Source organism: Polyodon spathula, chromosome 3, assembly GCF_017654505.1.
Source record: "Polyodon spathula isolate WHYD16114869_AA chromosome 3, ASM1765450v1, whole genome shotgun sequence".
Taxonomy (NCBI): domain Eukaryota; kingdom Metazoa; phylum Chordata; class Actinopteri; order Acipenseriformes; family Polyodontidae; genus Polyodon; species Polyodon spathula.
Genome location: NC_054536.1, coordinates 9,500,477 through 9,519,250, shown reverse-complemented (window position 1 = coordinate 9,519,250; position 18,774 = coordinate 9,500,477). Strand labels below are relative to the sequence as shown.

Sequence of the window (18,774 nt, the reverse complement as noted above, 5' to 3'; positions counted from 1 at the left end):
ATCTGCTTCTCCTCGCTCCCAGCCATGCTTCCAGGATCAGTGAAATGTAATTGTACTCTGTTCTGTGCCAGTAATTGTGCAGGCAGCAATGTGCTGCTATAGGTTAGTTTACGTCACATTGACTGGGTGAAAAAGATCCTCCCTGTCTGCCATTTAATTGATGTTGACAGAGCTCCGAAGCTGAGCCCTTAACCTAAGCAAAACTGTAACAAATCAACAGCTGAGAGTTGTCAGCTGCTGTGCATGTGGTGGGCATGCTTTGAGAAGTTTCCTGGAAGGCCTCATTCATCACAGACAAGAAGATGACGTCATGTTTCTCAATGAGGAGGGGGGCCTGGCTCAAAGCTTTCACTGGCTTAGTTACGCTTGGGACTAATTAAAGCCCCTGTACTTCTGGTTGTGTGGGTGACCCACTGCGAGTATTTACACTGGTATGCTGGATACACGGCTGATGTCTCCACGAACTAAACACATAATATCTGGGGTAAGCAGCATATGGTTCCAATTGTTGCCCAGAGCAGAAGTATAACATTGTGTTGCAAAAGGAAGTTGGCCTACTTATCTAGGTGTGCTATTTAACTAATGCAAAGTGTGTGTGTGTGTGTGTGTGTGTGTGTGTGTGTGTGTGTGTGTGTGTGTGTGTGTGTGTGTGTGTGTGTGTGTGTGTGTGTGTGTGTGTGTGTGTGTGTGTGTGTGTGTGTGTGTGTGTGTGTGTGTGTGTGTCAGAGCTAAACAGAAGGAAGTCTTGTTAATTAGGAAGTGCCTAGAGGAACGCCGCCTTTGGTGTAAATGTTTTCTGGGAAGATTCCATTTGCTCTCACAGGATCCTGGCTGGTAAAGTCCAGTATGTGAGTTTCATTCAGGAGTATAGAGGCTGCTCAGGGTTTATTTATAACACTTGGATTTTAGATCAGTAGCCTTGCTTCTGGTAAGCACTAAGCACGTCAGCATGCATTGTTGCAATTCTAGCATTGATCATTTCATGTGTTCTGCTTTTTGTCATGTCCCTGTTTTCACATCTTCAAGTTCAAGTGCACTTCATTTTGGTTTATTTAAGTACAGTAACCTGGAGTAACATAGGAGGCTCTATTTTTAGAATTGCATTTGCCTTAAAACTACTTTTCTGCAGTGTAATTTGTATTGATGCAGTATGTGTACTTTTAAGATTTGTGGGGTCTGCTTAATTTGAGACACCCCTGATAAGAGTTTACCAGTACATTTCCACAGTAATGTAGCAGTTCTCCAATGCTATTACCATGATTATACTGTACATTTACCATCATTTGCAATGGTTTGCCATGTTGTTCATATAAACATTTGAAAATTAAACAAGTCAGCACTCCTTAAAAAGGATATTTTTATTTTACTTTGAAACATGGTTAGGCAGGTGACAAAAGAAAAAAGGTAAAGTAGCAGATGTGTTGCGGCTATCAAGCCTTTGTCAGTGCATCTTCCACTGCTTTACAATGCTTTCACTACAGTATGTGTATGCTTTATTACACCTTGCCATACTTTTACCATCATAAACATTTATAAGGGACACATTAATTATACATCTGAATATCTCTTTAGGAAAGTCCACAGCATTAGGAAGACGCATGTTGTTGTAGTAAATTCAGTGTGCAGTACGAATAAACTTCACCTGGTGCTTGATTGGCAGTATCTTGCAGTTCATGCACTTGTTTTATTTGGTCTATTCTTTGCTTACAGTAACTTTAATTTGGTTCACTTTAAAGAGGAAAGATACACAGTGAAATTCTCAAAGTACAGTAACCTGCGGCAAAGCTGGTTTAAAAATAGACCAAAACCTTAGACTTATTTGTTAATGGGTGAAATCTAACAAAATAGGTTAGTTCCCAAGCTATTCTGAACAGAATAAAAGGAAGGGAACCTTGCAAATCACATATCAAAAAAGTACTTTATTAGCTAAACACACCTTTAAAAAAATGCTGCGTTTTGGCTAAACATTGCCTTCATCAGGGAAATAATGCAGTGAAAGAAATACACAGTGCTAAGGAAACATGAGCAGTGGAAGGTGAATATATAGTATAATCCAAACTCCTGTTTTGTCTGAAACACCATTTACAAGAACATGTTCTTTTTGATTTTAACATGTATGATTGTGTCCCTCAAGTCAGCCTTCTCTGAAGAAGATTTAAGCAGTTACTGTTCCCTTGTTTTACAGCTCAGTGACCTATGCAGTTAACGAATCATGCAGCATTTCATTTGCACACTCTAATAAGCTATTGCGTGCTTACAGAACAAGACACTGACAGATCTTACTCTGCAAAAAAGCAAACAAGACAATTATTCGGTGTTCAATTTTTAAATAACCGGTCGGCTAAACAAACAGATGCCTGCTTCCTTTGTTCCTAAAATCATTCCATTATTAAAAGATGCCCCTGGGCAGAAAACCAATACCACTAGCATGTTTGTTTATTTTTCATTACAATTTAGAAGGTAGTTTAGTTCTTCTGGAGCATATTATATTCTCTTATACTTCAGTGAAGTATAAGCATGATTATAAATACTACACAATCTTTAATGGTATTTGGGTAGGCATTAGAAAAGAGCCTTCGATTTTGACTACAATGTTTCTTTGAACTACTGCACAACCACACGTGTGTTCTACAAGCTTCTTTATCGGCTCAGCGCATTTTTTTTGAGGTATCGCGCACTTGCAAATTCATGACTTTACTTATATTTTAACATTAAATTCTTAAACTCAGTGAACATGTTAAAACGTCAATATAAACACAGATATATAAAATAAGGAAATGCATTAGTAAGTTATAAAACAGTTTGTTTAATATTATAGGCACCTTTTTTTAGCGGTTGCCTCTGATGGTTCCAGTTGGATTTGTAGCTGGACTGGGGTGTTTTGCTTCAACCTGTGTAGCTTCGAATTATTGTTATTCTTACTGTGACTGGCTGCAAAAACAACAGGGCTAGCTGGAGATTGGATAATGTTTGATGGTTGTTTTTATTTGTTGTGTATTGTTTCCTAGTAACTGAAGAGATTGTATTCTGGGAGGTGTAGTTGTTAGTGGAATTTTTAGGGGAGGCAGACCAGCTGTGCAGCAAAATTGCTAAAATTTAAATAGCTACGCATATTTCAGATTTTTTAATGCATAAAATGGCACGTATGCAGCTTATCTCGACCACTCATTGAAGGCACTTAAAATGTTAAGTAGCATTTGGTTTCTGCTCGTTAGGTTTCTGCGTGTTTTATCTATTATTTTGTGTTAATAACCTAATAATATAAGCAATTTTACACCTTTTTTTGCGCTTTCGATATCTGCTCCTGTCCAAGCAGAATGCCCTTAATTTACATGCTAACCAGCCTATCTTTTTGTTATGTTACTAGAATTATGGAAGTTGACTCAAATCCAACATCGGTTCATTGTCTGTCAAAAAGATGTAATTATTTCCCATGGGTAAAATGAACTATCAGCCAAATATAAGTGACGGCTAATTATAAGCTTGTCTATTTTAACAGTTGATTTTAAGTATTATTAGATATGCGACTTAACCTTTCAGAAGTACTGTACAGTACATATGTACTGGATTCTCAATCCAGTATACTCAATTAGAATAGACATGCACTGGTGTTACTGTATTACTGAATTGCAAGTACATCTGTGTGCAGAGAGGAATGTAAAGGATTACAGTTGATTTGAACTGTAGACAAATTTTAATCAACCACATACTGTACTGAACATGATGAGCACTTAAGCCATCTTGCAGTAGATAAATCAGGTCTGCAATGCAAGAACTTAATGTGGAAACATGGCTTTAGAGTTGGAAGGTTCATTTGAGCTTCCTGAGGAGGATATCTGCTGTTTATTCTCCCCCCCCCCCCCCCCCCCCCCCCCCCCCCAAATCATGAGATGTATAACTTACCTGTATGTGCCTTGACACTGTGTTTGGGTGTTTGCTTCAATTCTGTGTTTTACTGACATTTGGAGACATAAATGAAGAAGTCCCTTCAAGGAGAAATCCCTCAATGGAGTTTTAACGAAAGTTTTATAATCCATTTTGTTAGCATTAGCGTAAGGAGAAAATGTATTTCAAACACTTTTATGTGATTAAGCTATAGTTTGTAAAAGCATTTGTTGGTCCAGCATACACTACTGTCTAATGCAGAATGTAGGTACTGTAGGCTATTCATTTAGGTCCTGCAGTGATATTCCAACACATGAACCAATGTGTGTTAATCAGTGGAGGTAATAAGGAAATAACAAAATGCAAACGTAGAGTATTGCCTGAAAACAACTTTTGTCAACATAGGTTTAGGGATTTAAAGCCTGGGAGGTGCCTTTGCTGTTATAGATATGCTAAATCAAGATGCTAGATGTGTGTCCATGTAGACTTTAAACACTCACCCAGACTTCTAGTACTGTCAATGAGTACACATGTAAACTACTAGGAGCACATTATCCTTCCCAAACCCAAGAAACATTGATGGTGTACCAAGTTTTAGGTCAATGCATCTTTGTATTAGCTAGTATTATTAGATATACTATGTGACCTTTTAGAAGTACTGTATAGTACATATTGGATTCTCAGGACAGTATACTCAACTAGAATAGACAGGCACTGACTGTATTATACTTCCCAAAATTCAAGGAACATTTGTGGTGTAGCAAGTTTTATGTCAATGTGTCTTTTGTATTCGCTAGTGCAGTTGCATTTTCTGTTCCGTTAAAATGAGTTGATAGTATCGGCGTCTGTAAAGCCATGAATGGAGTTTTAGTCCATTGCATAGAGATAGCTCCTTTCAGGTATTTGAAAGCAAAGAGATGTTAGACAGTGATAAAAAACAGCAGAGTCTGGGATGGGGTTGTATTTACGTTTCTGATGGGCAGCGCATGGTCTATTTATGCTTCAGATGAGTTGGTTTACATGGAACATGGCATTGCATTCATGTATTATTACTTAATGGAACTATGGTTACGAAAATGTAAACAACATACTTTCCATTGGTGAAATATAGCCTATATAGAGAATAATAGTGGCAGGGAGTGTATACCACTGTATAATTTCACATTTTATTGAATGCAGTCTAAATACAAAAATGTAAACAATATATTTTGTATTGTAAATCTAGCCTACAGTATACAAAGAATAATAGATATCAGGGAGTGTATTATAAATAGAATAATGTATGGGTCAGTGTCACAAGGATGCCTTGAGTGGCGTGTGTGGTGATGTCACAGACCAGGAAGCAATACGCAGCAGACTGAATGCAGGGCTGAAACTGCCGTAGCAGTGTGTTTATTAATCAAACAGAAAAATAAAACAAACACCAAAATAAATCAGCAGGAGAGCCAGAGCAACAAAACAAGCAAACAAGTACCTGTAATGTTATCATAAACTGGTAGCAATCGTTTTACTGTGTGATTCTCTCTCTCTCTCTGTGACTCTGCTGTCAGCTCCAAACACTCACCAACTACTCAGGTGAAGCTTGGTCCTTATATAGCTTGTGGCTAGGAGTTAATTACACAATCAGCAATCAATTAACTCTCAGCCATCTGTCACGTTCTACAATTATATATACAGTGCTTTGCAAAAGTATTCAGACCCCTGACCAATTCTCTAATATTACTGAATTACAAATGGTACATTGCAATTTCGTTCTGTTTGATATTTTATTTTTATACACTGAAACTCAGAATCAGTTATTGTAAGGTGACATTGGTTTTATGTTGGGAAATATTTTTAAGAAAAATAACAAAAATGAAATATCTTGCTTGCATAAGTATTCAACCTCTGTGCTGTGGAAGCTCCCAGTTTGCACCGATGAAAGAAATTGCCCTAATGAGGACACAATTACCTTACCATTGGCCTCCACCTGTGAACCATTAAAGTTGCTGTCACATTTTCTGGATAAAAACCCCACTGTTGAAGGATCATTGGTAAGGCTGTGAATATGAAGGAAAATGAAGACCAAAGAGCATTCTACAGAAGTTAGAGATAAAGGAATAAAAATGCAAAGATTAGGGAAAGGGTACAAAATAATATCCAAGTGTTTGGATATCCCAGTGAGCACAGTTGGATCAATAATCAGGAAGTGGAAGCTGCATCACACCACCCAGGCACTGCCAAGAAAAGGCCATCCCTCAAAACTCAGCGCTCAAACAAGAAGGAGGCTTGTGAGAGAAGCCACAGAGAGGCCAACAATCACTTTGAAGGAGCTATAGAGTTCAGTGGCTGGGAGTGGAGTAATGGTGCACCAGTCAACCATATCAAGAGCTCTGCATAACCCTGGCCTGTATGGGAGGGTGGCAAGAAAGAAGCCGTTACTCAAAAAGTACCATCTGAAAGCATGTCTGGAGTTTGCCAGAAAGCATGAGAGTGACCCAGCTGCGATGTGGGAAAAGGTTTTGTTGTCAGATGAGACCAAGATAGAGCTTCTGGCCAAAACTCAAAGCGCTATGTGTGGCGTAAACCTAACATTGCCCATGCCTCAAGACACACCATCCCTACAATGAAGTATGGTGTTGGCAGCATCATGCTGTGGGGATGCTTCTTATCAGCAGGGACTGGGCATCTTGTTACAATTGAAAGAACAATGGATGGAGAAAAATACAGGAAAATACTGCAAGAGAATTTGCTTTAGTCCGCTAAAAAACTGAAGCTTGGGAGGAAATTCACCTTTCAGCAGGACAATGGTCCCAAGCACAAGGCCAAAGCAACATTGGAGTGGCTCAAGAACAAAAAGGTGAATGTCCTACAGTGGCCCAGCCAAAGTCCTGATCTCGATCCCATTGAGAATCTTAGGCACTATTTGAGAATTGCGGTCCACAAGCGTCGTCCAACCAACCTGAACAACCTGGAGCAAATCTGCCAAGAAGAGTGGGCCAAAATCACTCCTGTAATTCAGTAATATGAGAGAATAGGTCAGGGGTATGAATACTTTTGCAAGGCACTGTATATAAAACGAAACATGCAAATAATATAGTGCACATCATATAAAGGGGTGGGGCACCTCGTCACACACACACCTCGGCAAACAGGTGGCCCTGGGCAGTGATAAACAGGCAGACCCAGGCAGTAGCAAACAAGCAGGGCAGACATCTTGGGCAGTGCTGATAGTGGCGATAGCATGGGAGTTTCTGGGCAAGGCGGCAGCAGACAGAATTCCTCGGCTCCATCAGCTGCTGGAGGCAGAGTTAGCTCCATTAACTCTCCTCCCCGTGGTGGAGATCACTGTCTCTCCTGGCACACTGAACCACGGCACCATCTACACCCACTCCCGCTCCAGAGAACACTGCAGCACTTTCTTCCACTCCAGTGGCAACAGCGGGTCCTTCCTCTCAGGCTGGCAGGATGGTGATGGTTCCACCCCTTCCTGTTCTCGAGACATCATACACTCAGTCTCTGGTGCTGGAGGCAAGAACTTTAAGGTATCTTCCTCTAGCAACAGTGGTGGGAGTAGCAGCTCATCTCTCTCTCTCTGGTGGTGGAGGCGGGAACAGAAGTTCGTCTCCTTCATGTGGCGGAGACGGGTACAGTGATCCTTTTCCCTCTGTTGGTGGAAGCAGGAACATCAACCCGTCTCCCTCTGGTGGCAGAGATAGGCACAGCAGTCCATCTCTCTCTAGTGTTGGAGGAGGGAACAGCAAGACATCTTTCCCAGGCGATGGCGACGGGAACAGCAAGAAGTCTTTCCCTGGCGTCAGTGACACCAATGGCTGTGTGCAGAGTGGGCGGTCTCTCTCTGGTGGAGAAAGGGAAGGCACACAGTCTTCCCCTGATGGTGGAGACAGACACAGCAGGCAGTCTTCACCTGGCAGTAGAGACAGGGACAACAGGCGGGAGTAGGAACGACAGGGTCTTTTTACAGTGCTGGAGACAGCAAGGCCTCTCCCTTTCTCTTTGGAGATGGCAGGTCTTCTCCCTCTGGTGCCAGGACCTGGTGGAGTTCCCTCTGGGTCACGTGGCCCAGGCAAAGGGGCGTGGGGTGATCGCCTCCGCCTCCCGGTGTTGTCCAGGGCGGGGTGGCTCTGTCTCTAGCTTCCCTCTCTTGGGCGCTGGATGCTCGGGCTTCCCTCTCTTGAGCGTTGGATGCTCGGGCTCCTTCACTTGATGCGCTGGAGTATTTATGGCTCCACTCACGGCTGCTGAAGATGGCGGAGCCTCTCCCATGTCTGCAGCTAGGAAATTCAGCACCAGTAGACGGATGGCGGCAGTAAAGCTGTGGTAGATATTGCCTCCAGAACCAGCTGCAAAGATTGTTGTGCTGCCGGTCCCACAAAACTGCACTTCCTCCAGCTGTGTCCACAGCGACCGCACCAGTCTGGAGGCACCACCGGCAGTGATCCAAGTGGCCGCACGAGGTGCACCCGGGCCAGGTAGCAATTGTTTTACTGTGTGATTCTCTCTCTCTCTCTTGTGCATGAGACTCTGCTCTCCGCTCTAAACACTCACCAACGACTCAGGTGAAGCTTGGTTCTTATATAGTAGGTGGCTAGGAGTTAATTACACAATTGGCAACCCCATCCTTGCCAACTAACATAAAACAGTGCAGTTCATCATAATAATTAATCACACACACACACACACACACACACACACACACATATATATATATATATATATATATATATATATATATATATATATATATATATATATATATATATATATATATATATATATATATATATATATATACACACACAAATGTAATTCAAAGTATAAAAAATGTAACCCCCTACTATGAACACCCAGTGTATGCGTGCAGGAAACTGACAGGGAGTTGCTGGGCAGTCTCACCGTGCTTTGACCACAAAGCTATATACAGTACTGTGTGTGCGATATTGACAAAACCTATACTGAGTGAAATTATCATACAGGATGTTTAGTGATGGTAAAACAAAAAGGGGATTATAGTAAAACACTCATAGAAACGGATATAGCAGGTATTTAGCATTGTGTTATTTTTCTTGTATTTTCATTTTGTTGCTGTTTTAAAAATGTCTCTTTAAATGGTTCTGTTATTGGTGTTAACCTCATTTTTTCTGAGTTCTTGTCATTGTTTGGTTGAATGTCCTTATTTTGAATTTCTGATTTCTTCTCCACTGTACTGTGCTTGTTGCAAGAGTGTAATGGCAAGGTTTGTTCTAAAAGAAGCGGCCAACCAAGGAGTATCGTGACATAGGATCATATTTTTGTGCTTGTTCCTACGTGTGCAGCCTACGATGTGAAATGATAAATGTGAAATAAGGCAAAGACATTAAGATTAAAATATGACTGTACTGTAACTGCATCTGCTGAGTCTTACTGTCAGTAACCTCAACATTTCTCAACAAATTAAACATGATTTGGGTATTTTAGTAGTTTATTTTAAAATAAAAGAGGGATAGGGTGTATTTTGTTATGAAAAATGTCCTGTATTTGCCCCAAAACCATTAGAAAACGTTGTGGTGGTCTTAGGAAGTGTCTTTGATTTAGCAAAACTTTGCTAGCACTGTGACAAGGGACAATGGTTTAATATTACTTTATGAGTTTTACAACCTAGTCAATTATGAAACACTAACAATTATTGTGAAATGCTGTGATCTAATAATGACATTGGCTTTTCAATTAAGGGGCAGTTTCATTAAGCATTTGTTCGCGGTCAGATGACGTCCCTTTTCTAAAAATAGAGAAACCAAAATAAATGTAAATGTTGCGTAATGCTGTATAAATACAGTATTACAACTCAATTGACCTTTTTAGAAGCACCGACAAAGCCAAAGGCACGTTTTCTTATGAAAACAACCATACCAAGAAAGAGATCTGAACTGTAAGGAGTTGTTTCTTGCTAGTTATATGCCTTTTTTTTTTTTTGCTCTTGTGGAAATGGGCCCATTAAGCTTATTTAGGAGCTCATATTCTGCTCTTTTGCTTTGTTCTAACAACTAAGCGTCTTCCTCCACGACAGCATGGGATCTCCATCGTTAAGCATCGACCTGTGAATGAAAGCCTCCGCTCCTCTTTTGCTGTAGTCTCTTTCTAGTTTTAGAATTGTACAGCAAAACTTCTGCAGCTGCTTTTACTACATTCTGGAATTTTCAGGCCTGCACACTGCTTGCCAGAGTTTCATTTTTCTAAATTACTGGCTGAGGGGGAGGGAGCCTGAAAGCTTCAGCAGTACACTGAAGGAGATTTCCAAGCGTGGGAAAGAGACAGCCCCGTCCTCCAGCTGGGGGAGACTGAAAGCTGGAAGGATAAACTTTTTGTTTTTTATACATAAACGAGCCTTTCTCTAAGAGCTTGGGGTGGCCATGGTCGATAGTTATTTTATACAGTAAGACATGTACCACTACGGCAGTGAGGAGTCTGACGTGGTAAGTTTGATAAGCCTCTTTAAAGAAGAAAAAAGTGCTAAAAGTGTGCTGGCATGCAGACAATCAGTCAATGTAACTTATTTTGCATTCAGTTTTCAAATGATACAGATCTTATTTTCAAGCAGAGTGAATTTGTTTCAAGCGCTTACTTTACCATACTAGTAAAATATTGCATTATTCACCAACACCTTTAAAGTAACATTTGAAAGGCTTGATAACCCCCTTCATTTTTTTTTAAACATATCTGACTCATGTGCTTCACTGTTGTCTGAATACCGAATGGCTTCCAGATGTAAACTGGTGATGCCTTCCTCCTGTATGCAGCTTATCTTCATTAATGCACTGTACAAATTGCTGTTTGAATGGATTGATACATGTTTTATTGATTTTGAAATGTCATCAGCCTTCATCAGAATATAATCTACCCTATACCGTAAGAGATGCTGCCTGTGGTTGCAACATTTCCATACTGTTTTTGCTGTTGTTACCAGCCTTAGAGGACTTGCTTGTAATTAGTTTTTCAGTATTATTAAACACATAATTATGGAAACAGGACGTCACACCCAGTCATACGAGAAATTAGTTTGGGGTGGTCTTAGTTCAACAAAATGCAAAGTATGTTGCCTTTTTCCAGTGAAAAGGCATGGTGTTGTTTACTTCTGGTTAAAGAAACTTCCTTGTTCAAGAACGTGGTTGGTGCCTCCTCCCCGAACTTCCGATGCAACAGAAAAACAAAGATGAGAATAACATTAAAGTGTATGACAGGAGCTCTCTTTATTCTGTGTGTGTGTGAGTCGTGATTCACGTGGACCTTACTAGGCTTTTGTTAGCCCACTGTACTGTAGTTTAATGACACATGCTTTCTTTGAATTGCTGTATTCTAGCAAGCCATAAAACGGTAGCTTAAAGTATGCCCCTCCCTCTGATAACAGCAATTTAATCTAGGGTTACAGTGTACATTTTACTCATAGCAAAGAGACAGAGCTATTGACTGAATGAAACGATATTTATGCACATGATTTTTTAATTGAGTCCAGAGACACTTAATTTCCAAAATCATTGTGCTGGCCTAAAAAATACAGGCTCTCATTGTTTATTACTGAAAATGGAAATACCATTTCAGGTCATTTTATTATAAAGTGGAGGCAGTCCAAATTCAGTTCTGTAATATTAATAGACACCAATGTGTGTATGAATATATGTAGGTATGCTTAGTATTGATTTGTTTATCCAATTTTACTGTATTCCTGCAGCGCTTAGACCTGGCTGTAAACACTGTCCCTCCCCATCCATCATTGGTTTAATGATTCATTAAACAGCTTAGGCTTTTAGTGTTATTACATTTGTTTTGTGAGATAACATTAATCATGAATTAATGAATGAATTAATCATGACAAAGTGACAGTGTAGCCCCAGTAATAAGCATCCTATTGCCAATTAATATGATTCCACAGTAGGCTACTGTAGTGCAATTAGTCACTGGGGTCGACTTCACTTGATCGAAACAGAGCCTTTAAAAGGCTATGAAAATTAGTTATAACATTGCATGTGCATCTACGGTTATAAAACTCTGTGATTTAAACAACAGCAACATTTTGTTCCTCCACAGTTTTAAAGCTGTTTAAAACACAGGAGACTTATTTAGCACAGTCAGCACATGCAAGAGTAAAGCCAGGGCAGTAGTGTTCTCTTTAAAAAAATAAAATGCTGCTGTTGAAAAATTGTGTCTACAAACAGAATACAGGTTACTGGATGTAGTACATGTTGCACTGTTATTATCTGTTACCACAGCCTAGTTTCTAAAAGGGCCTTAAATACTTACTATAGTAGTTTAATTATCAACCAGAAAATCTTGAATGAGTGCTCTACAGAGTGTACATACTGGATGTAAATCTTAAAAAAGTGGTGAGTGAGTACAGGTGGATTAATCATACAGGCAATGATTCAAAGGCAAGGGTGTTTATTGATGGCTTCAATGTCCAGAGCCTTACGGCAAACAACTGTAAATAATAAATGTTATAAAGTGATACAGCTGCATGTGTAACTTTGTTTGTAATCCCTGGGTTTGACCCACAACCAAAAGTCAAGTTTACACCGACCCGTAACACAAAACACATACACTGTTCCTACAGGGAGTGAATTAGTGCTCGTGGTGCAAAGACAGTTTTCTCCGTGAAAGGGAAGTGTTGGTGTCGGGTTTAATGCTGGCCTGCGGTGACAGCTCCGGATAGGTGTTAGTCTTGGAAACAGACAAACAAACAGTAAACTAGACAAACTAACAAAACACAACACTCACGTTTCTCAGTCTCCTTTTTGGTTTGTTTCTAACCATTTACAAAGGAACAGATCACTTACGCTAAGCTCCCAGTAATACCCTCGCTCATGACCCCTAGGTTAACGAGTGCATCTGCTCCTCCAATCCTCAGATGCCACGCCGTCTCCCGTCCGAGTCATTGAGCTCGGGTGCTGTAGCTCAGCCACCTTCCTAAATGACCGACTTCCAACTACCCTATGGAATAAATTGTCATGCCATTTGATTAAGGGTACTCTGTTCCTTTTACATAGTGCCCTCACAGATCGGGAGGGAGATCTAACACCAAGAACCATTCGATTTCTGTCACAGTGCTGTACAGAGTGTACTTACTGGATGTAAATCTTGAATGAGTGCTGTACAGAGTGTGCATACTGGATGGAAATCTTCAATGAGTGCTGTACAGAGTGTACATACTGTATATAAATCTTGAACTAGTATTTTAGTAGAGGAGGTGTTAGTAGGGTTTAACTGAAGAGCAATTTGAATTGGAATTGCTGTTTAGCTTTTCGTATCCATCCCTCTTCTGTAAAAGTGCACCCCAGCAGGAATGCTATTGTTTACCAGAATGAAGCTCTACAGTGTTGTGCAATTGACGCAAGTACCCTGACACACTTAATTAAGAGGCTTTTATATTGTGCAGCATGGATCTCTTTTTGGTATCATTTAAGCTGTACAAAAACTTTTTCAGTAGCTTAATATCATCTTGACATCCAAATTATCCAGGCTCAGGAAACTGACAGACTGTATAAGTCATAATTAACACGTTCTTAAAGAAACAAACTCCATGGTATCGCAATATAAAACATGACATCTCAGACTACAATAGGTATAGACAGTTCTCATCTTGCTGTAACAGTTCCTGACACAACTCAGAAAGTGTTATTTTAACATTTCCTGGGTCATGTCACCCCAGCATGTCTTCAGCAGCTGTTGTTTATTGACAGGAAATAAGTCCTTGAAGAGTTGGGGACAATTCCAATGTCCAGGTGAAATGGCCATAACAGTGCATGACCATCTGAAAGCTTGGCCTGCAAACAAAGATTTCTTTAAGTTAGGTAGTACCAGATGTAGATCTGGTCGACTCGCTACAAAAAGGACATCATTGCACTGGACAAGAAACAGAGAAGGGCAGCGAGGCAGATCTCAGGACTGAATGACGTGAGCTATGAGGACAGGTTAAAATAATTAAATCTCTTCAGTCTGGAAAAAATAAGTGAAAGAGGGGACTTGACTTAAGTTTTTAAAATCGTAAATGGTGTAGATAAAGTTAACTCAAGACACTGCTTCAGAATTAGCACAGAGAGAACAACAACCGGGCATAAGTGGAAGCTGAGTAAAAGTAAGTTTAGAACAGAAGGTAGGAAGCACTTTTTTATACAGAGTTGTAAATGCATGGACTAGCCGACTAGGTGAAGTAGCAGGATCTAAAACACTGGGGACATTTAAAAAAAAAAAAAAAAAGACTCGATTCTGTGCTTTTAATAAGTCCCCTCAGCAGGGGAGAACAAGCCTTGATGGGCCAAATGGGCTTTTCTCGTTCTGAAACCTTTCTTGTGTTACGTGATGTTTTAATATCAAATGCTTTGAATGCATGCTTTAAAATTTCAAAACTATAAATTATAGACATTTATAGTGAATGGATTGCATGGTAATTCATGGGGGTATTTTGTAACTATTATTGTATTGAACTTGCGGTATAGTAACGACAATTGTAGTAGCAAGTAATTTCCAACTAAATGTTAATAAAATCAAGTCATTAAGCTTTGAAATTGGGTCAATCAGGTCGGTAATGAACACAGTTCCCATTAAAAAGCTTAATTGTTGCAGGTCACGTATATCACTTCCTGTCTCAATGACTAGATAAGGGGAACACGTTAATCAAAATGCATGTTAATGAGAAGAAGAAAAATGAATGGAAGCATAATTCACTGTTATGGAAACTACCAGTGTACAGGGAGGCAGCTCTCCCACCACCGAGCAGCAGCCAAACGGAAATAAAAAATAATGGGAATGTCTATTTTGTGTATAATTTGTGAACTTCATTTAAAATTGTGCATTGTGTCATCCAGAATGTACATTTATTTAGAACACTTCACATATAAAACGCTGATTTACGATTAACTGGAGTGTGGGTTGAAATCGGAGGGCACGGATTAAAAAAAATGTAAACCCCACTAGTCATTCCACCCATGGAGGAGGGAGGGGGTATTCTGACATGGCTTACTATGTACAACTCTTTTAATGTGCATGCCGCAATCTTCTTTTTGGTTGGAGTGGGTTAAGCCATCTATGTAGGCTTGGTTGGAATTTATTTTCATGTTCACATCTACTTTTGTATATATTTTAGTATGTATGATTGTAGGCTATAAATAAGTACGATTGAAGTGCTATTTGTGTTTGTAGTTGTTAGTTATACAATATATCACAATATATCTATAGTTATTATACCATGTATGTAACACTTCATTATATATTTATTAAGCTTTTGAAATTATGATAGAACTCCCTAACCTAATATACAGTTTGTTTATAATTATTTGGTGAATTTCTCTAATCATGTTGAATGCGTTTTCTCTGGTAGGCTACTCTTTGCTCGCCTTTATGATTAAAAAAACAACAAAAAAACAACAAAAAAAAATGCAGTATGACTAGAAGTAGCCACCGAACACTTACAGTATTATAAGAATATTTTATATGCACCCAGACATGTGAAGGTGAAAGGGTACATTGTAAATAAAGTGTGGAGGGAGTCTAACAACATTACAAATACGTTTAAGTAAAATCCATCTCAATGATCTGTTGCCTGTAAGGAAACTTTTTTTGTGATATCTAGTATGCCATATTCTATACCATGGTTTCATTATGTACTCTTAGGTTTTTATTTGTGCAATTCAAATAAAATTTACAGTACAGGTCAGTTGTCAGGTTTCAGTTGCATTGATAATTTCTGTAACAATAAACTGGGTGCAAATTTTATCAATACAACAAACATTCCGTAAGGTTACAAATTATTAAAACAGGGAAATAAATCTCATTCATAACCACCAACATAGAAAAGGGTAAAATATTTTCTTAACTACAAATATTGAATTATCTAGGTAGTCTGTAAAAAATGAGCACTCTCTCTTTGTATCGTCAGCGTCACTGCCAGTCTGTTTCAAGGTGATTATACACTGTTTTGTTAACTAAAACCCACTTTTTTTAATTATAGTAATTATTGAATTGGCTGACAGTCACGCATCTTTAGTAAACCTGTGCAGAATGTATGTTCAGAGTGGAGAACGGTAGTCGAGAGAAAGGAAGTAATTAAAAACAGAAAGCTTAAAACAATTGTTGTTCATGCTGGTTTGCACCAGCGTGATACTTGTTTGGTTATTCAAGTTGTTATTTGTTTGTTCTTTTGGCCAACATGCCTTTTTGCTTTTGAAAGTGCTTTGTGTTTTGTTTAACTCTTTTGTTTTTGTTTAATAAAAAGCTGGGCGCCGCAGCGTCTCAGTTTCACCACCATTCCTTGTTTTGGTTTCATTTCCCTGATCTGACATCACCCCTGCAGCCATCTCTGTCACATAGTCGCAAGAAGAACTGCTCGTTAAGATATAGGCATTGCGACCGCTTGAAAATGCCAAAACCAGTATGTCACAAATGGATGGCTTGAGTGACGTCACGGACCAGGAAGAAGTGCAACACAAACAGTATGGGGAAAACAGCCGTAGCTGTATATTTATTAAATAATAAAACAAAGATTTATACAAAACACAACAAAGGAAAAGGGCACGTTGGCCAAACAAAACAGTAAGACCTTTTTAGAATTAGTACCTGGTAGCATTCGTTCTCTTTCTACTTAACTCTCCTTACAACCCTCTTCTAATGATCCTGGAGTCAGTCTTTTATTCTGTGGCTGGAGCCTTAATTACCTTATTAAACAATTACCTTGTTAGGCTGCAGCCACATTCCCACGAGCTACTCAGGATGGGGATTCAACCAATCACATCCATGCCAACCACATTTAACGAGACCGGCTTTTTGCCGGCCTCAAATAATAAATAATAATGTCGGATGGCCTTCATCCGTTCGCATATAAACACATTTATAATATATAATAATAATAATAATAATAATAATAATAATAATAATAATAGTAATACGACACAAATAATAATACATAAATAATAAAAGAGACGGACACCTTGCCACACAGTACTACTTAACAATTTGTTGATTAACACAATTAACAGTTGTTAAATGTTGCTGAATGATAATTTAGCTTGTGGGCCTGGATCAGGTCCTTTTATCATTTTTTGTAATATGGACTTTGCAGACAACGGCAAACCCAAGCAGAGGTAGTAGCACTTGACTGATCCAGAGCTTAAACCATAAGAGACACAGAAAAACTCTTTGAAAGCACGTGGAAAGCATGTGTAAGAAAAAGCATGTTTAACTTATTTTCAGTAAAGACCACAGTGTATGGGAAAGAGAAAGAAAAAAAACAGAAATCTTAAAACAGAAGAAAGTGGTTTGCAAACTTTATCGTGCAGTTAACAAAGTGTTTATGGACTAACTTTAAAATAACCACACAAGCTTATAAAAACAACACCCTTTCTGAAGTTCTAATAGACTAAAGTAATATGTTTTGGGCAATTTCTGTAAAAAACTGTTTATTATTTTAGTTTAGTCTGGTATATCTATACAACAGACTCCATCAATCAACAGTAGTCTCATGTATCCAAGCTCCCCAAATCAGCTACAATAAATACAGGTCCTGCTCCTCTGATGTTTATCGGAGCATTTTTGAGATTGCGTGTACAGTATATCCTAGTTTTCACGTACAGCTGAAATATACAGGAACACCGGCCACAACACTGCCATTAAAATATTGATGAAATATAGGTAGTGTGTGCAGTGCTTTGAGTGCCTAGTGCCTGCCCTGAAGTCTGTCAGGTATGCTGTTTTGCCTATCATGACTAAAACTAGTAAACTGGAAGTTGCAGCTTTTATATACTGTAAAGCCATAAATATTTGTGACCAAAATATCTGCTACCAAAATATTTGGCGACTCACACCCACAAAAGCTATTTTGCACCAGAAATGTAAGTCAGTTAATGATATGAACACGGAGTGTAATCATTGGAGTGAGGGTTAGGGTTCTGTCCATGTGTGAATGATTTAAACACAGAGTGGAATCATTGGAGTGAGGGTTAGGGTTCTGTCCATGTGTGAATGATTTAAACACAGAGTGGAATCATTGGAGTGAGGGTTAGGGTTCCGCCTATGTGCGAATGATATGAGCACGGAGTGTAATCGTTGGAGTGAAGGCAACATTTCATTATTAGAGACACCTAAGGGTGGCAGATGGTATTTCTAAATCGCCACACAGACAACTTTATGGTTGATTGCCTGGTACTATATAAAATCAAACACAGATGAACCACTGAACACCCACATGTGACCAGCTATGTTGGGCTTTTGCCAGCATAGAAGAAACTTGAGCAAAGATTGCTAATAAATACAGGATCAAATGTCTCACAATAGTCAACAGATTGTTGTTGATTGTTTTATTCCTACATAGTTTCATATTGACAAAAGTAATTGCTTATATATGAAAGTCAAATCAAGTAAGGCTGTATAATTGCAATTGTGGCTTTGTCCTGAGCACAGAAGAAGCAATCATTTATATCAGGCCCAATGTAGTAATGCTTCAATACAGAACTGATTCCTTGCTCTCCTATTGTATTGCTCCTATAGTTTAAGATCTTCTAGGTCAGTGTTTCCCAAACTTTTTGACTGGCGACCCAAATGAACACAGGAATAATGAACCCATGACCCCAAATTATTCACTATTCAGTATTTTAACTGAAATACTTCTTAACCAATCAAAAAGCAACGTTTAATTTATTTCACTATATAAGCATTCAGGCTTTGCTAGTTTTACAGGTTGCTAAAATGTTTGTTTTTATCAAATTAATTAGTAAAAAAAAAAAAAAAAAAAATGTTATTAAACTAACATTGTAACGACGAGGCAGACAAGCCTGGTGCGGATTGATGGACTATGTGGGTGCATTGAGATAATTGGTGGTGGGATGGGAATGCGTGCCTGTGATTGTGGAAACGCGCACGACAGAGCGA

At 39.0% G+C, this 18,774-nt stretch overlaps 1 protein-coding gene across 9 annotated transcripts in view; it reads left to right on the top strand.

Annotated features, from left to right (window-relative positions):
• Positions 1 to 18,774, top strand: part of LOC121312688 (voltage-dependent L-type calcium channel subunit beta-2-like) — a 116,878-nt gene that overhangs the window by 59,004 nt on the left and 39,100 nt on the right. Inside the window, exon 1 of one of the 9 annotated variants that reach the window (XM_041244370.1) lies at positions 390 to 484. The exons of 7 other annotated variants lie outside the window; for them this stretch is intronic. In XM_041244370.1, the coding sequence (XP_041100304.1) occupies positions 434 to 484 (51 nt within the window). In that variant the 5' untranslated portion in view covers positions 390 to 433. Of the gene's footprint in view, positions 1 to 389; positions 485 to 10,176; positions 10,338 to 18,774 lie in introns of those variants that run through there. One more of the 9 variants, XM_041244374.1, reaches the window with a different exon arrangement.